This window comes from Protopterus annectens, chromosome 4.part0 (assembly GCF_019279795.1).
Source record: "Protopterus annectens isolate FY-2018-M chromosome 4.part0, PAN1.0, whole genome shotgun sequence".
Taxonomy (NCBI): domain Eukaryota; kingdom Metazoa; phylum Chordata; order Ceratodontiformes; family Protopteridae; genus Protopterus; species Protopterus annectens.
The window spans coordinates 205,520,783-205,546,136 of NC_056733.1; the positions used below are offsets into that span (position 1 = coordinate 205,520,783).

At 41.0% G+C, this 25,354-nt stretch overlaps 1 protein-coding gene across 1 annotated transcript in view; it reads right to left on the bottom strand.

Moving 5' to 3' along the window:
• LOC122800234 (guanine nucleotide-binding protein G(o) subunit alpha-like) overlaps positions 1 to 25,354 on the bottom strand; it is a 1,402,105-nt gene that overhangs the window by 613,115 nt on the left and 763,636 nt on the right. Inside the window, exon 3 of the mRNA XM_044069726.1 lies at positions 9,626 to 9,755. Coding sequence (XP_043925661.1) covers positions 9,626 to 9,755 — 130 coding nt within the window. The remainder of the gene's footprint in view (positions 1 to 9,625; positions 9,756 to 25,354) is intronic.

The window sequence follows — 25,354 nt, forward strand, 5'->3', positions numbered from 1 at the left end:
TGCCCGAGAAGTTTATTTCACAAAGTCCAGTTATTCAAAGGTATAGCATTGTCACCTCACAGTAAAGACGCTGTCCGGTTCGATTCTCAGCTAGAGCGTCTTCTGCGTGGAGACATGCGTGAATGGGCATACCTTCGTTGAAGGTTGTGCATCAGGGCTGGTAACACAGCATGTAAAAATCAACTACCAATCATTAGTGGTCCGGAGTTCCGCTGTGGCGACCCCTAACCGGGAAAAGATGAAAGACACAAACAAACAAACTACGAGTTTATCCATAAGCATAATTTCGACAAGCCCAAAAAGTATAATTCAGAAACACAAAGGCATTGGACAAAGTTATAAATATTGGCATACGTTTCTGGCATATGTGCACGTGTGTATGTTTGTGCTTATTTGCAAAAGCCTTCACTGGTATGTGTTAATATGGCAGACAAGATTTCAAAAACCCCTACCACGTGTATTTGATCAGAATATTGCAGCAAATTGGAGAATATTTGAGCAAGAGTACGATATTTTTATACAAGCAGCTTATGCAGATAGAGATGCATGCACCAGGGCATTCATTTTGCTAAACCTAGCTGGATCAGAGGCCATAGAAAGAGAGTGTTCATTTGTGTATGCACCAGCAGTATATGAAGCAGAAGGTGAAAATATTGTTGTACAGGCTGAATCAAGGGAAAACCCTGAGTGTTTGAAGTTTAATTTCAGAGAAATGTGTAACGCCCAGATGAATATTATATTAGAGAGGCATTTGTTTTACAAAAGAGATCAGAAACCAGGGGAAACATTTGCAGCTTATATAACTGACTTGAGAGGGTCTATATTATAAAACCGAAAACCCATTTGGGCGAATACCACAACAGCGACACATATAGCCCGAACTGCAAATACGCCGAACCCCCTAAACCGCGAAATTTAAAATCTCGAATCGTCATAGTTGGCCAACCCCACTGCGCGCTACATACTACGTACCCAAACATAATAAATAAAACATATACATACACTAACCAAACCATATTTCTAACCCTACACTAAACCTTACATACATTACTATCTATGCACTTACCTTAACCCGCACTCTAATGCTAAGGTCCGTAACTATTGCACACTTACCTTATGGAGCTATACTGCAGATGGGCCAACCATGATAGTTCGACATTTTGAGTTTCGGGGTTTTGGACGTTCACCATTACCATAGTTCACACGATGTGTGTCACTCTCTTCCGATTCGCTCAAACGGATCTTCGAGCTTCTAATATAACCCGACTTGAGAAACAGATCTAAAACATGTCGGGTTGGTGACTTAAAAGATGAGCTGATAAACAGCAGGCTTGTGTGTGGTATTAATAGTGCTGCTGTGAGAAAGATTTTACTTTGTAACAGTGACTTAACGTTGAGCAAAGCCATAGATGTTTGTCAAATCCATGAGGTGACACACAAGTACGTTTGCGAGTGACAAGCGCATAGTTTCAGTTGGCTCCAGAGCAAATGTAGATAGTATGCAACACGTGGCAAACAAAAGCAGGCCCAAGCACGTGGCAGCTACAGGGTTTCCAGGAAGTTCTAAGAAAGGACAGCATTCAAGTTCAGGGCAATACAAGCATGAATCAGCAAAACCTAAGTCTAGCTATATTGTCAACAGTCACAATTGTGGTGCAAATCATGAGTTTAAAATAGAGAAGTGCTTAGCATTTGGTCAGCAATGCTACAAGTGTAAAAAATGGAACCATTTCCAAAAGTTTTGCAAATCAAGTAAGCCTCACACAGTTGGAAGGAAAGGTTGCTCAAAAGAGCAAGTTGATCAAGTAGAGCCCAAGCAGTCAGCTTTCTATGTAGATGGCAATCAGGGCTTGGTGAAAGAGTTGATGCAGTGAATTTATTGACAAGAAGCGAAGTGTTTTGTACTGTCTGAATTAATGGAAAATCCACAGAGCTCAAAGTAGACACTGGTTCAATGTGTAATGTTGCATCAGCAGACACATTTATTAAAGTGAGACTAACAGACAACTCAGTGTGGCTAGTAGTGAGGAACTTGTTGCTTATGGAGGTGAAGAAATTAAAACCGAAGGTTCAATGAAGCTTTCATGTTATTTGGCCAGAAACTGTTACAACTTGTTATTTTACATAGTCCAAAGACCAGTGCAATTTTTATTGGGTCTCAAAGACAGTTTAAGAATGAGTCTGCTTTCCTTTGCTAAGGAAGTCTATCATATAAGTGCATTTCCAAGTTCTAATTTTTCTGAAGCCATTTTCTCAGAGTATGCTGATGTTTTCGATGACAAGTTAGGCAAACTTCCAGTTGTATATTCCATGAAGTTAGACCCAGAGGTCACTCCTTTAGTCAGACCAGCAAGAAGAGTTCCGATAGCTATGCAAGATAAAGTTAAAGCTCAGATGAATAAAATGGTGTGTGATTTGTTCAGTCACAGAACCAACTGAATGGGTGTTGTCCATGGTAGCCACTCACAAAAAAGGCTCAGGCAAAATCAGAATATGTATTAACCCACGAGATCTGAACAAAGCATCAAAGAGATTGTATCATCCAATGCGCACCAAAGAAGCTGCACTTCTAATCCCGAATGCTACTGTATTTTCTGTCTTGGATGCAAAGAGTTCATTTTGTCAAGTGATGCATGACCGAAAATCCCCATTTCTGACTACGTTTGGTACTCCGTTTGGGAGATGCAGATTCCTAAGGATGCCATTTGGAATAAATTCTGCAAATGCAGTCTTTCAGCATGCAATGGAGCAAATTTTTTCAGGTTATCCTTGTACCATAACAGTAGGTGATTTACTGGTTGGAGGCAATGGTGAAGCAGAGCATGACAGAATACTCAAGAAAGTTCTAGACAGAGCACGTGAAGTAAATTTGAAGCTCAATCCCCTGAAGTGCAAATTCAGACTTCCAGAAGTTGCATACATATGTCATTTGTTTATGAGTACAGGCTTGAGACCAGACCTGACCAAGCAAGCAGCTATTCTTGAGATGTCAGCGCCAGATAATGCACAAGCTATACAGTATTTCCTAGGCATGGTCAACTATTTAGGTAAATTTATACCAGACTTCAGTAAGTTGACAGCACATTTAAGAGAGCTAGCACACAAAACTGTTGCATGGTCATGGCTAGAACAGCACCAGAAGGCATTTGAAGACCTGAAGCAGAAAATTGCCACCCCACCTACAGTAAGATCATGTGATGTGAACAAACCAGTTACTCTTTCCTGTGATGCTTCAAAATTTGGTCTTGGCGCAGTTATACGTCAAGAGGGCAGACCAACAGCCTATGCATCTCGAACACTAACCCAAACTGAGATGCAGTATGCTCAAATTGTGGAAGAGCTTTTGGCAATAGTATTTCCTTGTTCCAAGTTTCATGACTATATTTATGGTCGAGCTATTCAGATTGAAACTGACCATCAACCTCTAGTTACTATTCTAAAGAAGCCTATACATTCCTCTCCAGTGAGATTACAAAGAATGATGCTCAAATTGCAAAAGTACAATTTCAAAATGGTCTACACAAAAGGCAAATTCCTCTATCTCGCCGATACCTTATCCAGATCGCCTAGAAATACGGCAGAACAGCTTGATGCAGAGAATTTTGACTTTCATGTGATAGCAGTGTGTAATTTTTCCACCACTAGACTTGATGAGTTAAGAGATCATACTCAGACTTATCCAATTTTGCAAAAGCTCAATCACTACATTAATGTTGGATGGCCATCAAAGCAATCTAGTGTACCACCTGAAGTGCAAACCTATTTTCCTTACAGAGATGAATTGTTGATGGAAGATGGCATTATTTTCAAAGGTTCTAAAATTGCTGTTCCTGCTTCCTTACAACAAGAATTCATCCAGATTTTGCACTGTGGTCACCCAGGATTCACATCCACTAAGACAAGAGCAAAAAATTAATATTTTGGCCTTCATTACCACAAGATATTGATACAGTACTTTCTTCTTGATCAGTATGCAATAGTACTAGACAGCATTTGCAAAAAGAACCACTTCAGCTAAGTCCAGTTCCTGAACTACCTTGGTCTACTGTAGCAACTGATATCTTTGAATGGGACAATCAACACTACTTGGGTTTGGTAGACTCTTATTCGAATTGGTTTGAGATTGATCTGCTACCTAACCTAACATCCACTGCTGTTATTACTAAGTTGAAACGTCATTTATCAGTTCATGGTAGTCCACATAAACTTTTTTCTAACACTGGTACTCAATTTACTAGCCAGCTGTTTCAGCAATTTGCAAAAAAATTGGACTTTGTACCTGTTACTAGTAGTCCTGAATATCCTCAGTCCAATGGTCTAGCTGACCATGCAGTGCAAAGCAATTACTTGAAAGGTCAAAGCGCGATGATACCGATGTGTTCCCTCTTGCTTAATCTCAGAAACATACACCATGACAATATTCCTGGCTCACCAGCTCAAAGACTACTTTTCAGGCAAACAAGAACTACGCTACCCATTACTTCCAATTTATTGAAGCTTAAACCTACGGACAATAAAACCATCAAGGCTCAATCGTTGAAAAAGTGTAACATCCAGCAATCTAGTTACAACACATCGGGCAGATTACTTCATCTGTTGAGGGAAGGAGAGATGGTACGAATCCACACAACAAAAAGTTTTGATTGACTAGGGCAGATTACAGGCATCTGTGCTGAACCAAGATCCTACCTGGTAGACTCCAAGGGTGTGGGGTATAGGAACCACCATAGACATCATTTTCCTGTACCAGAATCATCATCACAATATTGCCTCTGTGATGCAGATTCCAAATCTAAGAGAGAATCAGACACTGTTCCCATACCAGAATGTATTCAAAGTTCTGATTCCATTCCAGAAAATGATCCGAACATTCCGCAGGTCAGCCATTTTGCAGAGACAGTTCCAGTTGCTAAATCCCATTCCCAGTTTTATGTCACATGATATGGATGAGTATCTAAGCCTAATGTGAAATATGCAGCAATGTGGACTTGATTGTATATACCTGTGTATTTAATATTGTATAATGCATGATGAAAAATTACCTGTGATTTCTGCATTCCTCATAACGTTACACGATCTATTTCTTAAAGAGGGAGGATGTAGATCAGAGTGCAAGTGATGTGTGTGCTACATCTTTAAGAAGCATGTCAAAAGGCTATACGTGCACGTATAAATTCCAGACACGTGCAATCCCTAGTGCCATTTTGAAAGAGCAGCCAGGGAGAGAGCATGTAATATCGCAGCTGTTAGTCTGTATACAAGTTAGTTAAGTTAAAGTCAGTAATCTTCTACAGTGATGTGTTTGTATAAAATAAAGCCGCTTGAACAGAACCCATAAAGCCTCTTCTATTGCGTCCTAGATAGGAGAGTGACACAGTCCAACAGCACCTTTACAGGGACAACCTAGGCCAAAACCACTTGGGTTTAGGAATATGCATACAGCGTAAGAGAACATCAGAAATATATAAATACGTGCAGTAAAAACTGGGTGCCTGATTAATTTGCAAGGACTGAAACTGCAATACCCAGAAATGTGGAACTACATGTAAGAGTGAGAAGAACAAGCACCACATTTGGGGTTACTCCAAGGTAGAGTGAACTCGAGAGTTAGCATATGTAGCAAGAGAGTAGGAGACTAAATCTTGCCACATTAAGAGTTGCAACAAAACCCAAGATGTAATAGCAAGTTTCATAATTCACTGCTTCTGTGTTTGAGCTTCTCTTCATTTTCATAGTGCTGAGACTCATACTTGTTGAGTCTCATACTTCTAAAAGGGAGCTGAAACTCTGCAAAAATAGGTATAGCGTAACATTCATATATATAACAATACAATTAAAAAAATAAAGCTGTAATTAACAGTACAACAATTTCAATATGATATATGCTTTTAAGGAAAACTCACAGCGTGTGAAATGGGGTAGCATTTTTAGAGGGAAAAAAAAACAGTCATTGTCCAAGAAGCAGTTGTAAGAAGAAATCAGGCAGGTGAGCCTATAATGTATTTCTAAAACAACTGGGACAATTTCTTTTTAAGGGGAAATGAATTGATCATTGCAGGAGTTATTTCAGAGAATTTTCTCTGAGTCTGTAAAACAAGACCTAGTAAGGAATATTGAATCTAGTTGCTAGCACCTGAAGGTATAGTACAACAAAACAGAATTCAGATTACTGGCAAATGGGGAGGAAAAACATACTTTCAGATACAAACATATATGACTCAGAGAAGACAAAAGAAACAGAACAAATGTGAAAGCACTGAGTGGCTTTGAGCAAAGTGTAGCGATGCAGTCTAGGAAGAGAGTGGCTTTAAATGTACAGATCTCATTTAATAGGGTTCTGAAGAGGTTAGTGTCTTGAAAAGTGCACTGTGTTAACAAGAGGCCACTGGCAAGCTTTGGAGTCAAAAGACCCTTGGCTCTGGCTCAGTGCGAATTGGCAGTGTTAGCAATCTTGTAGCATTATAAGAGAGCTTTAGTTGGGAAAGAGCTTTCTGCTGCTATTAATGGTTTGGGTTAAAATTTTACTTTTCACGGACTTGCTCATAGATTTTGTCTTTTGGTTTCACTGGCTGAGCTGAAACAAGTTCTGTAGTAGTCCACACCAGGAAACATCTATAAAACTGAAGTGTTATCACCACATACCACAGGAATGTTGCTCACATGGAAAACTTCATTACTTGTGTGTGTGTGCGTAATTATATATATATATATATATAGAGAGAGAGAGAGAGAGATGATCACAACTCAACAGGTGGTTTACTTTTTCTCAGCGGAGTTACCTTGTATCTGGACGTTTATTACACTTGTCATTTTTTCCTCATATACATACTGTATTGAGAAAGAGATGATGTGGAGAATAACCAGACTGTTCAGGTGCACTTTACAATCTGAAAACTGCACTTGTTTAAAGATGCATTATATGTTACAGACTGACTCACTTTAATGGAATCTCACTGCTGCCAACCTTTTGAATAGTAAGCTCAATGTACAACACTAATGGTTTCCAGAGGAAGAACTGAAGAAGATCCCAGCCAGGACAGATCACAGCATAACTTAAGGGACAACAGTTTCAGCTGGGAGTGGAAACCACTGGGAGGCCCCTTTTGAAGACAAGCTGCTATGGTGAGTATTTTGAATACTTTGGCAGAATTCCACAAAACACTCAAAAAAGCAACTGCAGATGGGGTGGCAGGAAGGCCAGAAAGAAAAAAGGGGACTACAGGACATGACGCCCTGAAAAGCAACCCTTTTTAAGGATGGACTACTCATGTACTCTGTTGATCATATCATCTAACCACTCATGTTTAACTGCATTCTTTTGGTCACATCCCTCCTTCTCGGTTTGATAAATGTATTATACTGCCCATGCCCCCAATCTAATAATTATTACCTTGTTGCCACTCCTTGCAGGTTTGGTATTAGTGCAATTCCTTGCACATACCCTCCCATTCAGGTTTCTCATTGATATTCTTTGGTAAGCCCCCCCCCCCCACCAAAAAAAAATCTACTTTCCTGTTCATATAATTCTTTGGTCACATATGCACCATCTCCTCAGGTTTAGTAAATGTATTTTTTGTCACAACCCTCCATTCAGGTTTGGCAGCAGTGTTTGATATTCAGGCTTCTCACCCTCCTCCATAGTACAATTCTTTGGTAATATCTCCCCACCCCAGTTGTATTCCTTTGCCCACCTTCACAACCACAGCTGCAGACCATTCTTCGTGCTTGCTACTTAGGTTTAGAAACTGCAATATCTGGTCTCACTAATTTTCCATAGCCCACTCTGGAAAGTTTTAGTCACACCACTTCTAGGAAAGAAATTACAAAAAAAAGCAGTAATGGTATCAAGCAGGTAGGATATACTGATGCACCCAACATGGTGATAATGCAAGCAGCCTTATATAATACCCTTCATGAAAAAGGTGTGGTATGCTGAAGTGGAAAATATCCATTTGTCAACTGTCATGCTTAAATGTGTACTTGTCATGATATCATGTGTCAGATTAGGAATGGCTGCTGCTAGTCCTAGTACTTGCGTGTTTGCTTAGATTCATCAAACTCATTTCATTCAATGAATGAGCACAATGTCTAAGAGAAGAAAACAAAAACAACAAATTACAAGAAAATATATATTTACCTGACTTTGGTAAGTCCATCGGCAACCTACGGGCAGAGTGGCCCCATGCAGAGCACCTGTACAGGATACCTCCCTTACAGATCAGTTGAAATGGATAGTATGCACCTATTCCATAGAACAGTAACACTTCTCATCAATCAGTGTATGACTAGGAAAATTCTGAGGTTGTGAAATAAACTTCTTGAAAAGCTACAGCCAGGGAAGGACAAATCCTGGAACACAAAAATACCAAAGAACACCCAACTCCTGGTACACGCAATAATGGTTGCTAAAGGTAAACCAGCAACTAAGTGGCTGAAGTAAAATGCAGATGCTTTTGAAGCAAGTACAAGCAGCCACTTCTTCACTAGCAGAGTGGCTGTTGAAAGCAGTGTATTATGTCACTGGTGAATCTAATGGCAAAAGAGAATGTAATTATCACTCCACATACAGACAGTTTACTTAGCCATTCACCTATCAGCCACTTGGTTTTGAATTCACTCAACAGACAAATTACTTTTGATAGATGTAGAGTGGTGTGTCAGATCCTTCACAATGCTCAACACTTCTGGACTGGCACCACAGAAAACTTACAGTCTCAGTGCCATACCCACAGCATAGCACATAACTAAGGAAAGTTCCCAAATTCACATGATGGCAGTGTGCACTGACAGAACTGGGACAGGGTTTCTTAGCTTCAAAGAAATCCCAGCAAAAGAAAAATACACTGATCAGTAAACAAATGTTGTGTACATTACAGATGTATTTTTTACCTTATATTAGGTGTGCAAGAACAACTTTAGTGACCTCACTTTTTTCACCCAAAGCTATAGCAGAAAGTGACTACAGAACATAGAATGTACACGAGGTTGCACATGTATATGAAATAACACTTGGAAATGGAAGTGTGTTTATGTAGAAGATTACTACTTACATTGGAAATGGAAATGTGCCACTTCCATATGAGATAAGGTCGCTGCTTGTACTGGGAAATGAAGTTTGGTGTCTTTGTAACAGAATATGACTGCTTGTCGTACAAATAAAAGTGTGGAACCTGCATACAAGCTTACAACAGGTGCTGGCTGTAGAGGAAAAGGGAGTCTGGAGGCATCAGCCACTGGAACCAGTTCAACATCTTTCAGTTTGAACATGCAGTCACGTTAAGTTAGTGTTGCATCAGATATTTGCATGTGTACTATTTTTTGGAACCTAATGAAAAGTGGTTGGCTTTCAAAGCATTTTACAGAACTAGATTTCAATAAAAAAATACTTGCAATTTTTCACAATGGAGAGAAATAACATACTAACATTCCCAGTGGTACCACATTACCCTCCACTACTATGTAGATAAAAATGGTCTATAACTAGCAGAACATGTCTAAATCGTATTTTAGGAATACTTTTACGCTTGCCTGTCCTGATCTTAGAAACTTACTTAATGCAGTGCTTTGAAATACAGTCAGTGCCAAAAACAGTACATTTCACGGTTTATCACAGAATGACTCTTACCACAGATGGGTCTTCAATAAGATGCATATCATATCCGCTGAGTGCTGCCACAAACAGAACTGCCCTGACATCTTCAAAACAGGCAATCCATTTCTTACGCTCTGTCCTCTGACCTCCCACATCATACATCCTGCAGAAAAGAAAACATACAATGTTCTTATTGACTGAAATGTTACTTATCTTCTCCTTAACATGGTCACCACTCACTTTTCCTCCTGACAGAACGTTCTGAGTTCTCTCACCTGTTACCTCATAGCCATCATCAAATTCTCAAATCTGGTAGCTCCAGTAATCATTTCAACTACTCCATCAATGAATGCTGCAAATGTCTTTCTGTTACACAGCCACCAGCAACACCTTTCACTAAACATGAGATGAAGAACAGTGTACAGCAGTCAGCAAGGAACAGTGGAGTACAGCTGAATAATATACTTCCATTAACAGTAGATCTTCATGGAGAGCTCACTGTAACAATAAATCACAACATTTAGGTTTGACCACCTTAGATGAAATGGCATCCCAGGTGAAAGGCTCCATAACACCACCCCCACCGTTGCTCACTGCACCCCAACATAAATGGCCTTCAGTGCTTCCACCCAACACTGCCTCCTCATCATCCAGACTTTTTTTTTTTTTTTTTTACATTTTCTTACAGTTTTCCTACATCTTTCAATAAACCCTAACTGGGCAAGGTGCATTGTAATAACTTTGGAAAAATAACAGAACCAAGCCAGGGGTCTGGGGTCCAGTAGGCTCTCAGAATCCATGGGGTTTTAGACATTTCTGCGGTGCATTTTATATATTTTTTTTCCATCCTTTCAAACCAAGGACAACCTGAACAAAAATCATGACTAAGGAAAGAATTCAGCCTTCCTCTTCAATTTCCCTTTTCATTCTTTCATCTTTCAATATACCCTAACTGGCTAAGGGTGTACTGTTATAACTGTGGAACAAATAATTAAATTATGCTGGGGATCTTGGAGCTTAGCACTTGGAGCAGAAGCTATGGGGTTATAAACCCTCTGAGGTGCATTTTAGTGTTATTTTCCAATATTTTGGTACAATGATGACCTGGACAAAAAACACAAGCAAGGAAGGCAATTCAGTTTTAGTTTTCTTCTTTTAAAACTAAGACAACAAATGCTTATGAGAATACATAAACCATATCTGGGAGTACTGATCTCCTCCCCATCGCCCCCAAAAAAAAAGACTGGAAGGAAAGCACACATCTCCACAGTTATACTTCAATTAGTGTCGGTCAGAGATAGATATAGCGTGCCTCCTTACCCATATCTAATATATAGCCATATTTTGTGTATTACTTTGATGTCAGACCAGAATAACACTGAAAGAACTAGAATACAGTAATATATTTCAAGTTGTTGCTGTCAGACATAATTAAAAGCATGCCTTCTTAACTTTATCCCACAAAAAATAACCACCTGTACACGAGTTTCATGTCTGTAAGGAAAGTGAAAACAAATATAATGATCATAGTAATGCATTCCAGCTTGTAGCTCCTTAACAGTACATTGCCTTTAGACAAGCTACAGTGACCTTCTGTGCACACCTCTGAGGCCAGTGAGGAAAGTTTATAATCACACTGTCACCCACACAAGCATTAGTAATGTTCTGTGCACACCTCCATGCAGAACCAATTTTAGACAAAATGAAGATCAGAGCAGAGACCACTAGTATGTATGTGTCAAAATCTAGCTCCTAGATGTGGGGGCCATGAAGCCCTTAAAAGTTCTGAGGGTGTGGATGTTATGTGATGTATTTTATGCCTTATTTCTGAAAGATGATAACTTTAGTTTTGTACTGTTACTCCAAAGAGTTATGGATTATCCTTGAAGGAGAAAAGCTGCGGTACCAGGATAATAAACATTTGTACCTCTGCGTGGCTTCATTTTTGGAGTTGGGGGGGGTTGGCTAATTTCGATTATATTGGTTTTGATATGATTTATAGATGAGCCCAGCTACAATTTCCATGTCCAAAAATAAAAAAATCTGTGGTCCCCATACCAAGCTATACTGATTTATCATAAAAGTGTAAACACAAAGCCCATGAATGACAGGTCTACTATCACAAGCTATACTGACTTCTTGAATGAACACAAACATACTTATTTCCCCTGACAAGCAAGGTCTATCACAAGATTCACAAAGACACACACATGCTATATATTTACCTATAGACAAATTGGAGCAATACCAATTCACCTTCATCACATCACTGGAGTGTTGGCGGAAACCAGATCAGATGGATATACCCACACAGACTGACAAGGCATGCTGACTTCACGCAGACATAGCCACACCCAAAAACTCACCAGAGCAATGCACTGTGAGATGGCAATGCTACTCACTGTGCCAATGATCCTTATGTGCAATGCTGATACTTGTAATGGAAACTGAAAGAAATTAGGACCATCTTGGTACTCTTAATACACCATGACCCCCTCCCCACGACACACACACACAAAGCAGACACAACAGCATAAGCCATATCAATATTGGTTTTATTCTGACTTGATCAAATACATTTTTGACACCACTCCTGCCATGCCAGATTAGGAACTATTGCTTAACAGTTATAAAGTAACTGTAGTCAGTTGCAAACAAAGATAGTATCTATGCTAATCACTTACATCAACTTTACTGTTTCAGATTTAGTTAATAAAAAATGAACACAGTAATAAAGAATTCCATTTCATTTCACACAAATGCATACTATTCTTGCAATGCCAGATTACTGAATGCTTAAGCTGGGCAAATGACAACACGGTCAGTTACTTTATTCACAGATAACTCCCACCCTACTTAGCAGTTACAGCCACTTGTGTGTGCTTCAAATATCTGATTGCTGCTGTGTAATGAATTTTAACTTTGTTTCACAAAAACAGTAGCCACACATTAAAGTATTCCAAGTCATGTCGCTCAAATCACATCAATCCTGCTGCAAAGCCAAAAGACTGAGCAAATAACAGGCAGTCACTTCCTCTACAGACAGCCCTACCAATGACAACTAATTTGTGTGTGTACATATCTGACGATCAAATCTTTCTCAACTTCTCTTCAAAAGAAGCAGGGACAAAACCAAAAATACTGATGAAGAATAAGTCTAAAATAACAGACAGATTTGAAGTACTGCTTTTACATACTTGGAAAGTTAATGGAACAACAGTTTCACAAAGCATTAATTTTCTGAATAATACAAAATTAGAAACTCAATATCTGGTAACTATCACTTTCTGTAATTGACTAGAACCTCCCAAATTTTACAATCAACAAACCAAAAGTATAAGACTAGGGGATGTTCTTAGGACTCAGAAACAAAAACCTGCCACACATTAGCGTGTAAATGTAACACAAAAGTAAGAAATACACATTCAAAAAAAGGTGAAATGTGTAATAGGTGGGAACAATAATTTCTTACCATAATGGCTCTACTATCCATATTATTTTGGAACATAAATGGCCTTAGACGTACAGACAAAAAGGTAACAGTACTGAATTATATTAAGAAATGCAGAATGCAAACAGAAATGCTACAGGAGACTCATGTGGAAATAAATGAGCATGTGAATTTGATAAAGAAAGGATTTCAGAATGGAGATTCATCAGAATATCAGGGACAAAAGAAAAAATGAGTATAATAATTGCTAGAGGAGCTCAAACAGTGATAGAAGGGGGAAAAAAGGGTAATTAGGGTAGATCTATAGTAGTAGTAAGGGGCTACTGGCAAGGGAGGAGGATTACCCTGGCATGTATTTACACTCCACCTAAAACTGCTATTATGGATCTTTAAAAATTGGGAGAAATAATCAGATTTCGGTAGGGAATATTACTCATGTGGTGACTGGAATTTGATTTGCAACAGTGAGGATATATCTGGCGGACCAAGAAGGGAAAATATAACAAAAGAGTAGATTTCTGAAGAAAGTTATGAAAATATTTGGTATGGAAGACATGAATTCAATAGTAGGAGCTCACAGGGAAATTACATATGATCCCCAAGGTAAAATAACTGGGTAAACTAGACAGAAAAAAGAAGTTAAGTACTCACCATAACATTTCATCTGAGTAGTTCCACTTCATTTGGCTTCAACCTGTGGGATACCGGATCCGAGACGGCAACTTTACTAGCATCTGCTCCGAGCTCCAAGCTCCTCCCCTTACCCATAATACACCTCCATTACTTCCAACCCCCAGATCAAGTTTGTTGAACCTTGTACTGATAACCCGACCTGAAAAAATACTTGTGACCTATAACTGCAGCCAGTAGGCTGCTCATATGTCAAGGTCTGGGGGAAGGAGGGAGGGACGGTTGAAGACAAATGAAGTAGAACTACTCAGAAGGAACATTATGGTGAGTACATAATTTCTTTAACTGAAGTAGTTTACTTCAATTTGGTCTTCAACCTGTAGGACAGAGTCCCCAGCTACTAAACTCCTGGGAGACCCTCATGGAAGGATATTCCAGAGCACCGTGGAACCAAAGGATGCGCTCCTTCTGGAAGTCAAATCCAATTTGTAATGAGAAATAAATGCATGAGATGAGGACCAAGTAGCTGCAGAACACATATCATCCAAAGACACTCTAGACCAAAAGGCCTCAGACGTTGCCATGGACCTAGTGGAATAAGCTTTTATCTAACCTGGAGGAGACATGCCTCTGTCCTTATAGACCTGAAGGATGCATGAAGAAATCCATCTAGCTATAATGACCTTGGAGATAAGTTACCTTATAGAAGGATACAAACAATTGATCAGATTTAGGAAATTTTTTGTCCTGTGTAAATAGAATCATAACTGTCTATGAACATCCAACAGGTGAAGTTTGTATTCCATCTTATTAATAAAATTAGGAAAAAACAGATGAATTGGTTCGAAGGGAAACCCTATGTTTGTGAAAAATCATGTAAGGAACTTTGATGGACAAGGCCTGCAATTCTGAAACCCTTTTGGCAGAGGTAATAGCCACCAGAAAAGCTGTTTTCCAAGACAAATATTTCAGATCTGCTGTTGCAGCAGGTTCAAAAGGCGGAGCGACCAAAGCTTGAAAAACCATAGTAAGGTCCCATGGGGGGACAGGATCCTTAACCAGGGGGCGTAACAAAAAGGTGCCTTTAATAAAGGCTTTACACAGTCTAGAAGAGGCTAGAGAGGCAGAATTCTCACCCACGTGAAAATGAGAAATGGCAGCCAACTGAACCTTGACAGTAGAAGATATAGCTCCGTGTTGAAAAATATCAGCTAGAAAATTGGGAATGGTGGAAATAGGAGCCGTGAAGGGGTCTAAACTCCTTTGAGAGGCCCAAAGGGAAAAACGTTTCCACTTGCTGCGATAAACTTTCCTGGTCGAAGACTTATGAGCAGCCACCAAAATAGACCTAACTGAGGAGGATAATCCAGGAGTCCTAGCAATCACGGGAACTGGAGCAGCCAAGCTGTGAGCTTCAAACTGTCCAGATTTGGATGAGGAACCACGAAGGGTGTGAAATCAGATCCTGAATGGGATCCAAGATCCAAGGCAGAGCCACAAGGTGAGACCAAAGGAAGGGAAACCATACCTGGCGAGGCCAAAATGGGGCAATGAGGATCACATTGCTCCCCAGTCGACAAGCTTTCTGTAGAAACCTCAAAATAAGAGGTACTAGAGGGTAAGCATACAGAAGACCGGGAGACCATGCATGAACTAGAGCATCTCTGGGGGACTCCCCCGGCAGGGGGTTCAGAGCAAAAAACTCGCTGCACTTCACGTTGGAAGGAGATGCGAAGAGATCGCAGCAAGGATGACCACACTCGCAGAAGATCTGTTCTGCTACTGAAAGATTCAGAGACCACTCGTAAGGCATCAGAATAGTCTGACTTAGCCTGTCCACTAGGATGTTGGACAATCCCAGAATGTGCTTTGCGATGAGAAAACAACAGGTGGAGATCACCCATTCCCACTCTCTCATGGCCTCGCGATAATGGGGGTAAGATCTGGTTCCTCCCTGTTTGTTGATATACCAGACTACTGACATGTTGTCTAACTGAATTGCAATTGTTCCCAGAGGGAGAAAGGCATGAAGGGCCTGCAACGCTAGGAGGACCACCCTCATCTCTAGGACATTTATGTGCAAGCAGGTCTCTACAGGGGACCACAGGCCTTGGACTGTCCTGTCCGAACAATGCCCCCCCCACCCAAGTTGGGAGGCGTCCATGGTCACTGTGGCTTGGGCCAGGGCTGGAATAAAGGGTCGCCCCTTCAAAATGCCTGGAGAACACATCTACCATATGTGGAATGACTGACAGACTCGACTGAGTTGAATGGGGTATGTCAATGGCAGTTCCAACAGGGACCATTGTACAGCTGAAGTCCACTGCAGAATTCTCATGTGTAAACGAGCACACGGGAGAAGTGGTATGGTTGCTGCCATTGAGCCTAAGGCCCTCAACACTGATTCCGAAGTTGGGAGATGAGAGTGGTAGATCAGAGAGACATGCATCCTCAGGTTTTGTAATCTCTCCAAGGTCAGGAAGATTTTGCACTGCAAAGAATCTATCCTGGCGCTGATGTAGTCTTTCACCTGTACAGGATCTAGGAGTGATTTGGATGCATTGATTGTGATCCCCAAATGCAGGGCAAAGATCAGGAAATAATCCCTGGTTTGGGAGAGTAGGTGCCTGGTGGGAGCAGTGAGGAGCCAATCGTCCAGGTATGGATAGACCTGAATCTCCTGACGCCTCAGGTGAGCTGCTCCACCACCATAACTTTGGTGAACCCTGGGGGCTGTGGTGACACCAAAGGGTAGGGCTCGAAACTGGTAATGACTGACTCCAAGCCAGAAGCAGAGGAACCTCCTGGAGCTTCTGTGCATCTTTATGTGATAGTAAGCATCCTGGAGGTCTAACGAGCACATCCAGTCACTCTCTTGCAGGTACGGCATGATGGACTGTAGTGTGACAATCCAGAACTTCTTTTTGGCAACTGACAGGTTCAGGGTAGAAAGGTCCAACATGGGCCTTAAGTCCTCCATTTTCTTTGGCACCAAAAAGAACCTGGAGTAGAATCCCAATCCGGACTGATCTGGGGAGACTGTTTTGATGGCTCGTTTTTCTAGCAGCTTGGAAATTTCCTGTGCTGCTGCCTCCCTTTGAGTGGTTGGTACATCCAGGAGGTGTTTGGGAGATTTGGGGGGACCCACAAACGGGATAGAGTATTCTCTGGATATGATCTTAAGCACCCAGTGGTATGATGTTATGGACTCCCATACCGCTAGGTGCAAGGACAATCGTCCCCCGACTGCCTCCAGTGTAGAGCAGTCAGGCCACCCCTCAGGGTTGCTGCCTGGGTCTGTCCGAGAAAGGTTCTCGAGACCCAAAATTCTTTGGACCACCTCTGCCTCTGGGCCGGCGTCCATTCTGTCCCCCTCTGCCTCTTGGGGAGAAGAGCCCTGAGTGTCCCGGGAATACTGTGACTTCTGGAACCACATCTTCTTTTGCCCTCTCTAGTTCCGGGAAAAGGACCTCTGAGGGGTCGAGAAGCGTATCCCGATGGCATTCAGTGTCTTACCATCCTTCTCACTCTGGACTAATGTCTCTGATGGTCTAACCAAAGAGAGTAGAGCCGTCATAAGGGGCACTGGCAAAGGACCCCTTGAAAGGTTCCAAAAATTGACATAATCTGAGCTAGGCATAGAGCCCCCTGGACACGCCGGACCCAGTCAACCTAGCCGCTCCCTTCAGTAGCATGTGAAAGGAGTTGCATGGATGTGTTGGAGACTGCTTTCAAAGTGGCCATCCTCACGGAGAATGAGACCCTGTCCTCCTACAACTTGGACTTAGGGGGAGACTCCTCCCACTCCTTTGCCAGGTCACGTTGGAGTCTGGTGACATGGGCCAGATAGTTCAGTGCCCTAATAGAAAAGGTAGCTGAAGCATAATCCCGCTTCCTTTGGCAGTCCATCATCCACGACTCCCGGTCAGGAGGATGAACCGAGGAACTCCCCTGGGCAAGTTCCTTCTTTGTGGCTGCTGCTACCACCATAGTGTCTGCGGGGGAGCCCTTGTTCCATGCTGGCCTATCTGTGGTAGGACTCAAAATTTTGTCAGGCCTTTTTGGAATTGGTTCCATGGTGTCTGGCTCTTTTCATGCTCGCAAGGTGACCAGGTCCACCAAAGGATCCATGAGAGGGGACACCCAGGAAGTAGATGGGCCCGTGCCGAAAGCCTCCAGGAGCACAGACTTGTCAGAAGAAGGTTTGGGGGCAGACCAACCTCCCACTGGTGCAGGATTTCCATGATGTCTCCAAAGGAGACATCCTCGGGCGGTGACCTAGGGGAACCTTCGCCATCATCCACGTCCGGGCGGTGACCTAGGGGAACCTTCGCCATCATCCACGTCCGTATCCTCGGTGAGGGACTCGGGGGAGTCCAAGTGCCACCTCTTGCACGTATGCATTGAGGCACCTCTCTGGGGGGGGGCTCTCCGGGGGAAACTCGCAAGCCACTTGTTCCTCAGGGGGAACCGTCTGGGGCTCCTCAAGCATGGGCTGTCCCACAGGTAAAATGACGGGGATCGTAGAATAAGCCGAAGGGGTCTGGGTGGAGTCTGAGGGAACAGTCAGGGATCTCGGTCCAGTGGAGAGAACCCTTTCTACCACGTCAAACACCGAAGGAGAGTGAACCTCCTGGGAAGCCAATAAGGAAGCCAGTCTCCCCGGGTCCGACGAGAGAATCGGAGCCGGGCCCGAAGTAGTCAGAGCTCTGAGGGAGGGAATTTGGCCCGACAAAGGCGGAGCCGATGAAAAATGTTCCACTCCCTCAGATCCGACACCCAAGCTCCAGCTTCAAGAGCTGCTCAGATCCGAGCTGGTCAGATCCGACAAGGTCCAGGCAGCTGTCGGCATCGAAGAAGCAGGTACCATCGGCGCCGGCCCCCTGACTAAGGCCATCCTCAGATCCGAATACTCCGAACCCCATGGATGGGAGGGAGATATCGGTTGGAAAAAAGGAAGCAAGCTCCCCCTCCTGAGGGAAAAGGGGCTGGCAAGACCCCCCATCTGGATCTGAGTATGAATGAACCTCATAATTTTATCCATATACGTTCATAGGCTGGTCGAACTCAGACAAAGACGGGGTGGACCTCGACAGCGCCATGCACTCCGACCTTGTGGGTCAGGGCACCGAAGCCCTAGAAACTGGGCATGTCTCCTCTGGCTCCGGGGAAAACCTCGGAGATCGGAGCCAAGGGGAGTCATGGATCCGTAAAGTCTTAACTGGTGAAGGAAGGTCTGGAGACCTCTTACTTTTTCCCTCGACTTCAACTCTCTCTCCTTCTCTCTGCCCATTTTCCACTCCGCTTCCACAGGCTTTTGCACAGGAGGTTGAGTCCCAGCCTGGGAGGGAGGAGAAGCCAGGGAAAGAGAAGTAGAGGCAGCCACAGCAGCCGCTGTGACTGAAGACGAGGCAACAATCTCAGAAGGGGGAAGAAGGCCTTTCAGTGCTAACCTGGCCTTCCTGTCTTTAATGGTGCGTGTGTTAAACCCCGCACATATACTGCAGTCTGTGCTCAGATGAGCCACGCCCAAGCACATAACACACAGAGTGTGGCCATCTGCAGGGGATAACTTATGACCACACTCGGTGCATCTTTTGAATACAGGCTTATCAGCCATGGTATCCGAAGAAAGAATAACTAAAAAAAGAAAAGTTATTTCTTTCTTACTGAAAGACACCCACTCACCACACTGAGGGGGGGGGGGCAAAAACACACACAACTACTCTAACTGCGCTAACAACTCTAAAAACTAGAAACTCGACGCACCAAGCGAGGGGAGGAGAAAGGGGAACCTAAACTATCACTATCTAAAAATTTGGAAAGAAAAAAGATATTTTAAAGTTTTTACCCACTGAAAACCTGGAGCTCTAGAGATCATGATGCTTTAGCTATTCGTGACAAACGAGATCTGGGGGTTGGAAGGTAGTGGAGGTGTATTATGGGTAAGGGGAGGAGCTTGGAGCTCAGAGCAGATGCTAAGTAAAGTTGCCGGCTCGGATCCGATACGGATCTGGTGGTATCCCACAGGTTGAAGACCAAATGAAGTAAACTACTTCAGATTTATATTTCACATGAACATGTACACAAGTGAAAGCTTCAACAGATGTCCAACAACTATTTCAGGTCATGCAACCATAAAAACTAATATAAAAATGCAGACTAAGGAAATAAAAATGAGACACTGCTACTTTCCCACCTACCTGTTAAAAAGACAGGAATTTCAGGAATGGGTAAGTGGAAATTATTTGAGAGTTATAAGGGAAGACAGACATTTCTACAGAAGTTATAGCTAGTAAGTGGGATAAAATTAAAACTGAGTTTAACAACAGGGTATAAATAAAAGAAAAAGAGATACAGTTAAGATGCAATAGAAATTACTTAGAGGGGCTGACAAAGATGAAGTATTGCAGATTAAGGAGAATTTCATAGAATAAGGAGAGGCACCAGTGCTAAAGAAAAATAAGGCAGTATCAGAATAATATACATGAATTTAGAAAGACTGTTGTTAAGCAACTGTTTTTGATAATTCCAGGCCACAAAAACTTTTAGCACAAAGATTTAGGCAACAGAAAGAAGAAAGGGCTGTCATCAACTTAGGAAGCCAATATTTGTTTATTAATTGGTTGATTGACATTTGATTACTGGGAAAGTCTGACTGGGTAGAAGCCCATTTTCAGTAGAGGCACAGGAAGAAAAGCTCCAAGTTATTACAAAACATTTTAAGAATAATAATTTTACAATCTTCAAAAATAAAACAAAAACATTTGTTGTAATTATTTAAACTGCAAATTAGACATAATATAAAAACATTGGTTAAGAATCAATACAAGCTATATCACAATAATTTAATATTTGGAGAAATTTTAGACAGTTTGTAGAGATTTTAAAGGTAAGTTAGTTTAATACAAACAGGAATTGCAATATGAAGTGAGAGAAAAGCAGGCCTTATGGTATATTTAGAAAGTCAGGAAAGAGAATTTGATAGAAGTAAGGAAGTAAGTGAAGAAAGGAGAGTAAAAAAAGTATAAGGAATGAAAAGGTTCTTGTTCACATTCAGGGATAAAGTTTATCCTGGTTTTGAGTAAGAAAAGAAACAAATTTTAGCTAGGAATTCCTTCAGAGTGGTTTCGAAAGACTGGAGGGAGGGTATTGACCTGATGGATACAGGTAAGGAGTTCCAGGCCTTAGCAACCTTGTACAAGTACAGACAATGCCCAGCAGATTTGATAGATTTATAGACAGACAGGAGTTTTTGGTCACTGGATTGCAATGACTGACTGGGAACACAGTTGTGTAGAATGTTTTTTAGTGGTGGATAGACAGTTAGATGGATGCTGGATAATTTTATAAGTGGTAAGAAGTTGTGTATGTTAGCTGATGAGGCAGTTCTAACCAATTTAGGCTTTTTAGTGCTATACAGTGGTGAGTTCTGAAAGCGGTATTTGCTGTCAAATTTAGCAACTTTGTTATAGCACTGTTCAAGTTTTAATTTTGTGAAGCCTGAAGTTAGTAAAGATGGGAGCAGCACAAAAGTGTGAGGAGGAGATAAGTAGTGAGTGGCAAGTGTAGTTTTAGTTGAGTCGATGAGAACGTTTTTGGATCTGTAAAGCATCCCTAGTTTTTAATGAGTTTTTCTTATACAATTTTACATATGCAGGTTGAATGTATGATTATCACCCCTAATACTTTACTATAAGAAGTTACTTCAGTGTTTGTATTATCAAGATACAGGACTTTAAACTTTTTTTCATGACAGAGGAATTTGTAGGAAAAAAGTAGTATATATTTTTTTTTGGGGGTTGTGAATTATGAAGCCATTTGAAAACTTCCTGAGTAATTACTTGAAGGTGTACCAATGTTGTCAGATGTGCAAATGAGAGTGTCCCAATTTGTGGATGTATGGTGGGTGTTGGTGAAAATGTTAAAGAAGAGGGGACCAAGGATAGAGCTTTGTGGTACAACACTGGTGATTGAGAGGTAAAGAGAGAGAACATGGAATGCCATTTTACTGACCGATACCTATTGGATATGAAGCTTTTGAACCACAGAAGGTTGGGTTGAGAGAGACCTAGTGAGGACAAGTAAAGCAGAAGTTTGCTGTGACACACTGTGTTGAAGGCTTTACACAAGTCTAGAAATAAGGAAGAGGTTACTTTGCTATTATCTCTAACTTTATTGACATTATCTATATAGGTTAGAAGGGCAGTGATAGGTACTATGGGAAGGGATGCCTGTGTAGGTGATATGAGTTTTTCCTGCAGGAGATAGTCTAGCAATTGTATTTTGGCAAGGGAAGATAAGATTTCTATAGGTCTAAAGTTACTAAGGTCTGCTGCATTCTCTCCTTTGTGCAGAGGGTAATGTGTGACTTTTTCCAGAGAGAGAGGGAACATAGAATTCCTGGACTGATCTATTTATAAGGATTGTGACAGGACAGGCAATGCTATTGGCTGCTATTTTTAGGTACTTGCTTGAAAGGTCATCAGCTGAAGAAGAGCATGGTTTAACTTTTTTTTAAGAGTAGTTTTATATAGGATGTGAGCATGGTTTGAAGGTGAAAGTGGATGTGGTTATATGTGGCTGTTGGACAGGGTTGGGATTAGATGTTGAGGAATCCTTGGTTAGAGATGCTATACTATCTGTAAAATAAGAGCTTAACTGTATTGCAGTTTCAAGTGGTGAAATATCGGGAGAGGGGGTTTGGGTTGAATTTTTGACCGGGATATGTAAAATTTCTTTAATGGATGTCCAACTTTTTTTTAGAATTGTGTTTAGTATTATTCTGAAATTTATTGTAGTATATGTTTTGTCTTCATTTATCTGCTTTTTAGTACAATTGTGAAGCATTCTGAAGTTTTCAAGATATTGAGATGTTTTACATTTTTTACCATTCTGTCCATGCTTGTTCTCTATCCTGCTTTAGCATTGTACTCTTTCTAGATAGCCAAATTGCATTGCTTTTAGTCTCTTCCTTCTTGGAGATGCAAGGATATTTAGAAAAGCTGTATTCATTTACAGCAACGTCTAAGGGGAGGTTTTTTTTAAGTTACAGTTAACAGATGATACTGTAGTAATGAATATTTCTGGATTAAACTTGGAAAGGTTGTGTGTTGTTTTATAAATACTCTGTTTAACTGGATGTGTGAGGTGTCTGGTCAAACAGACTGGGAGATGATCACTGAGAGAGTCTGACATTGTACATGTGGTGGTGTATTTGTTAGGGTCTGATACTAGGATCCTGTCTAATAGGGAATTTGATGTCTTGCTATAACATATGGGGCTATTAATTAGTTGTGTGAAACCATGTAAGATCATGCTAAATGCAGGGGAGTTAAGAGTACCTTTTCTTGTGGAAATGTTATGGATATCCAGAGTAGGGTATCTTCCAATACAGCTGTATTATCACCAGGAGGGATTTAAAGGACAGTAATACATATTTATTTATAATTGTTTATTTTGAGGAAAGCAAGAAGCTCTGTTAAACTGAATTTTGATATTGGTGTGCTGTAAGGTGAAAAGTAGTAGGTGTTGGGAAATATTAAAGCAATACTTACACCTCTACTTTTGATACGGTCATTACAGATGATATTACAGCCAGGAGGTGTAACTTCAGAGTTGTTTATGCTGGGTTTAAGCCAAGTTTCAATTACAGTAAGAACATTGAGCTTATGTTGGGTGATCCAGGCATATAGTTCAGCAGCTTTATTTCTTATGCTTCTAACATTTACAGCAGCAAGAACTTGGGGATTGGCTGTTGTTGGGTTAGAGAAGTGTGTGAGTGACAATTATTTTTGTGCTCATTGTGAGAGGTGGGGCCAACATTAGGGTATATATCTCCTGCTAGAAGGATTTTAGTAAATTTAGGAATTATGCATACATGTTTTTTGGAGAGGATTCTTGCCCTTAACTTTGTTTTTGTTTGAGATGAAATGGAGTTAATCAGTCTATATCTGGAATAAGGGTGAGGATAAGTGGTTGGGGCAGAGTTGGAGAGATGTTGAGCAATATTACCGAGCCATGGTAGAATGAAAGATGGAACAGTAGAAGAAGAATACAGGATAAGCTGAAGAAAAGCATAAATAAGAACAGGAATCTGTATTTTATAGATGTCAAGTAGTGGGGAAGTAGCAATGAAGAAGGAAACAAGAAGTTGCAGGGAAGGAGGAGATTCAGTGATGGTGGATTGTGAAAGCTGGTAGAGGATAGGTAAGGAGAGAAGTATTTTCTATAAAAGAAGAGTTAGGCTGTCCTGATATCTTCCCTGGAATGTAAGGAATAGAGGGGCATAAAAGGCTGCAGTATAATGATGTAGTTAAAATAAGAAGAAATGAGGGTTCATTTGGGAAAAGTAAAAGATACAATGTGGAATAGATAGATACTATTAGGGAAGGTTGTGATTATGAATGGATGTAGTACAAAGCAATATGGGAAGGAGAAAGATAGTTGGGAATGGGGCTAAAAATTAAATGGAGATAGGGAAGTGGGAAACAACAAACAGAGTCAGTGGACCTAGACTTCTGGGTAAATTTCATGAACCGACTAATAAGTGGACTGTCTAGGTGCCAAGAAAAAAAGAAATACAAAGGACCTGGAGGAAAATCAGCTACAAAAGTTGAGGAAAAAACAGACTAGGAAAAGTACTGCAGTTGTTCAGAAAGAAGCAGTGCAAGTTCCAGACATGACTTCTACGAACCTAGAGGAAAGTATAAAGCAGTTGCACACAGACATGGTTAAAATAAACAAAACACTGATGGAGTATATCAACATAAATAATAAAAAGCTGGAAAAAAAATGGAAGCAGCTTTGAACAGATGTTCAGATAAGGTGACAGAACTGCAAAACTCAGAAGTTGAAATAAAGAAAAGGCTGGCTGGATGGATACGAGACTGCACAAGAAGAGATGCTTCAAAAAATAATAGAATTAGAGGACAGAGCAAGTAGGCAAAACCTTAGATTTTCTGCTGTAGCAGAGAAGCTGGAAGGAACTGACTGTTTTAATTTTATGAAAGTACAAATAAGCAGCTGGACTGGTATTCCACAACAAGAATCGTTATTTGAAAGGGCATACCATGCGTATGCTTCAAACCTGGCTGTGAAAAACCATCCTAGACCTTTAATAGTAAAAATGTAATCTTACCAGCAGAAGGAGTTAATTCTGACACAACTGTAGCAGAAGGACAAAGTACTAAAAGTGAGAGACAGCAGAGTATTTGTGGAGAATGACTACTCATTGCACACTAGCTAAAAGAGGAATACATTTATTCCATTATACAGGGCATGCTGAGAAGCAAGAGTGAGATTCAAACTGCTGTACCCAGCTATCCTCAAAATATTTTTCCCTGGAGGTACAAAACATTTTTTGATGAAGTACATACTAAGGATGAAATACAAAAGTCTCTCCAACAAAAAGTAAGCTGTGAAACATGAGGAGATTCTGCTTCTTGTTCTTCTGGTAATGAAGACCACAGAGAGACTGTCAGTGCCAGTGAAACCTGTTCCAGTGTTTCAATGGAAAATGATTGAAAGAAGGAAAAAAGTACAAAGGTTGACTAGAAGAACTGAGAGTGCACTGGAGATGAAGCAGAGATATGGTTTGGGAGATGGAGATGGAGATGGAGATGAACAAGAATATAATAAAATAATCTGGAAATACTGGACTTTCCTGGGCTTTGTTAAAC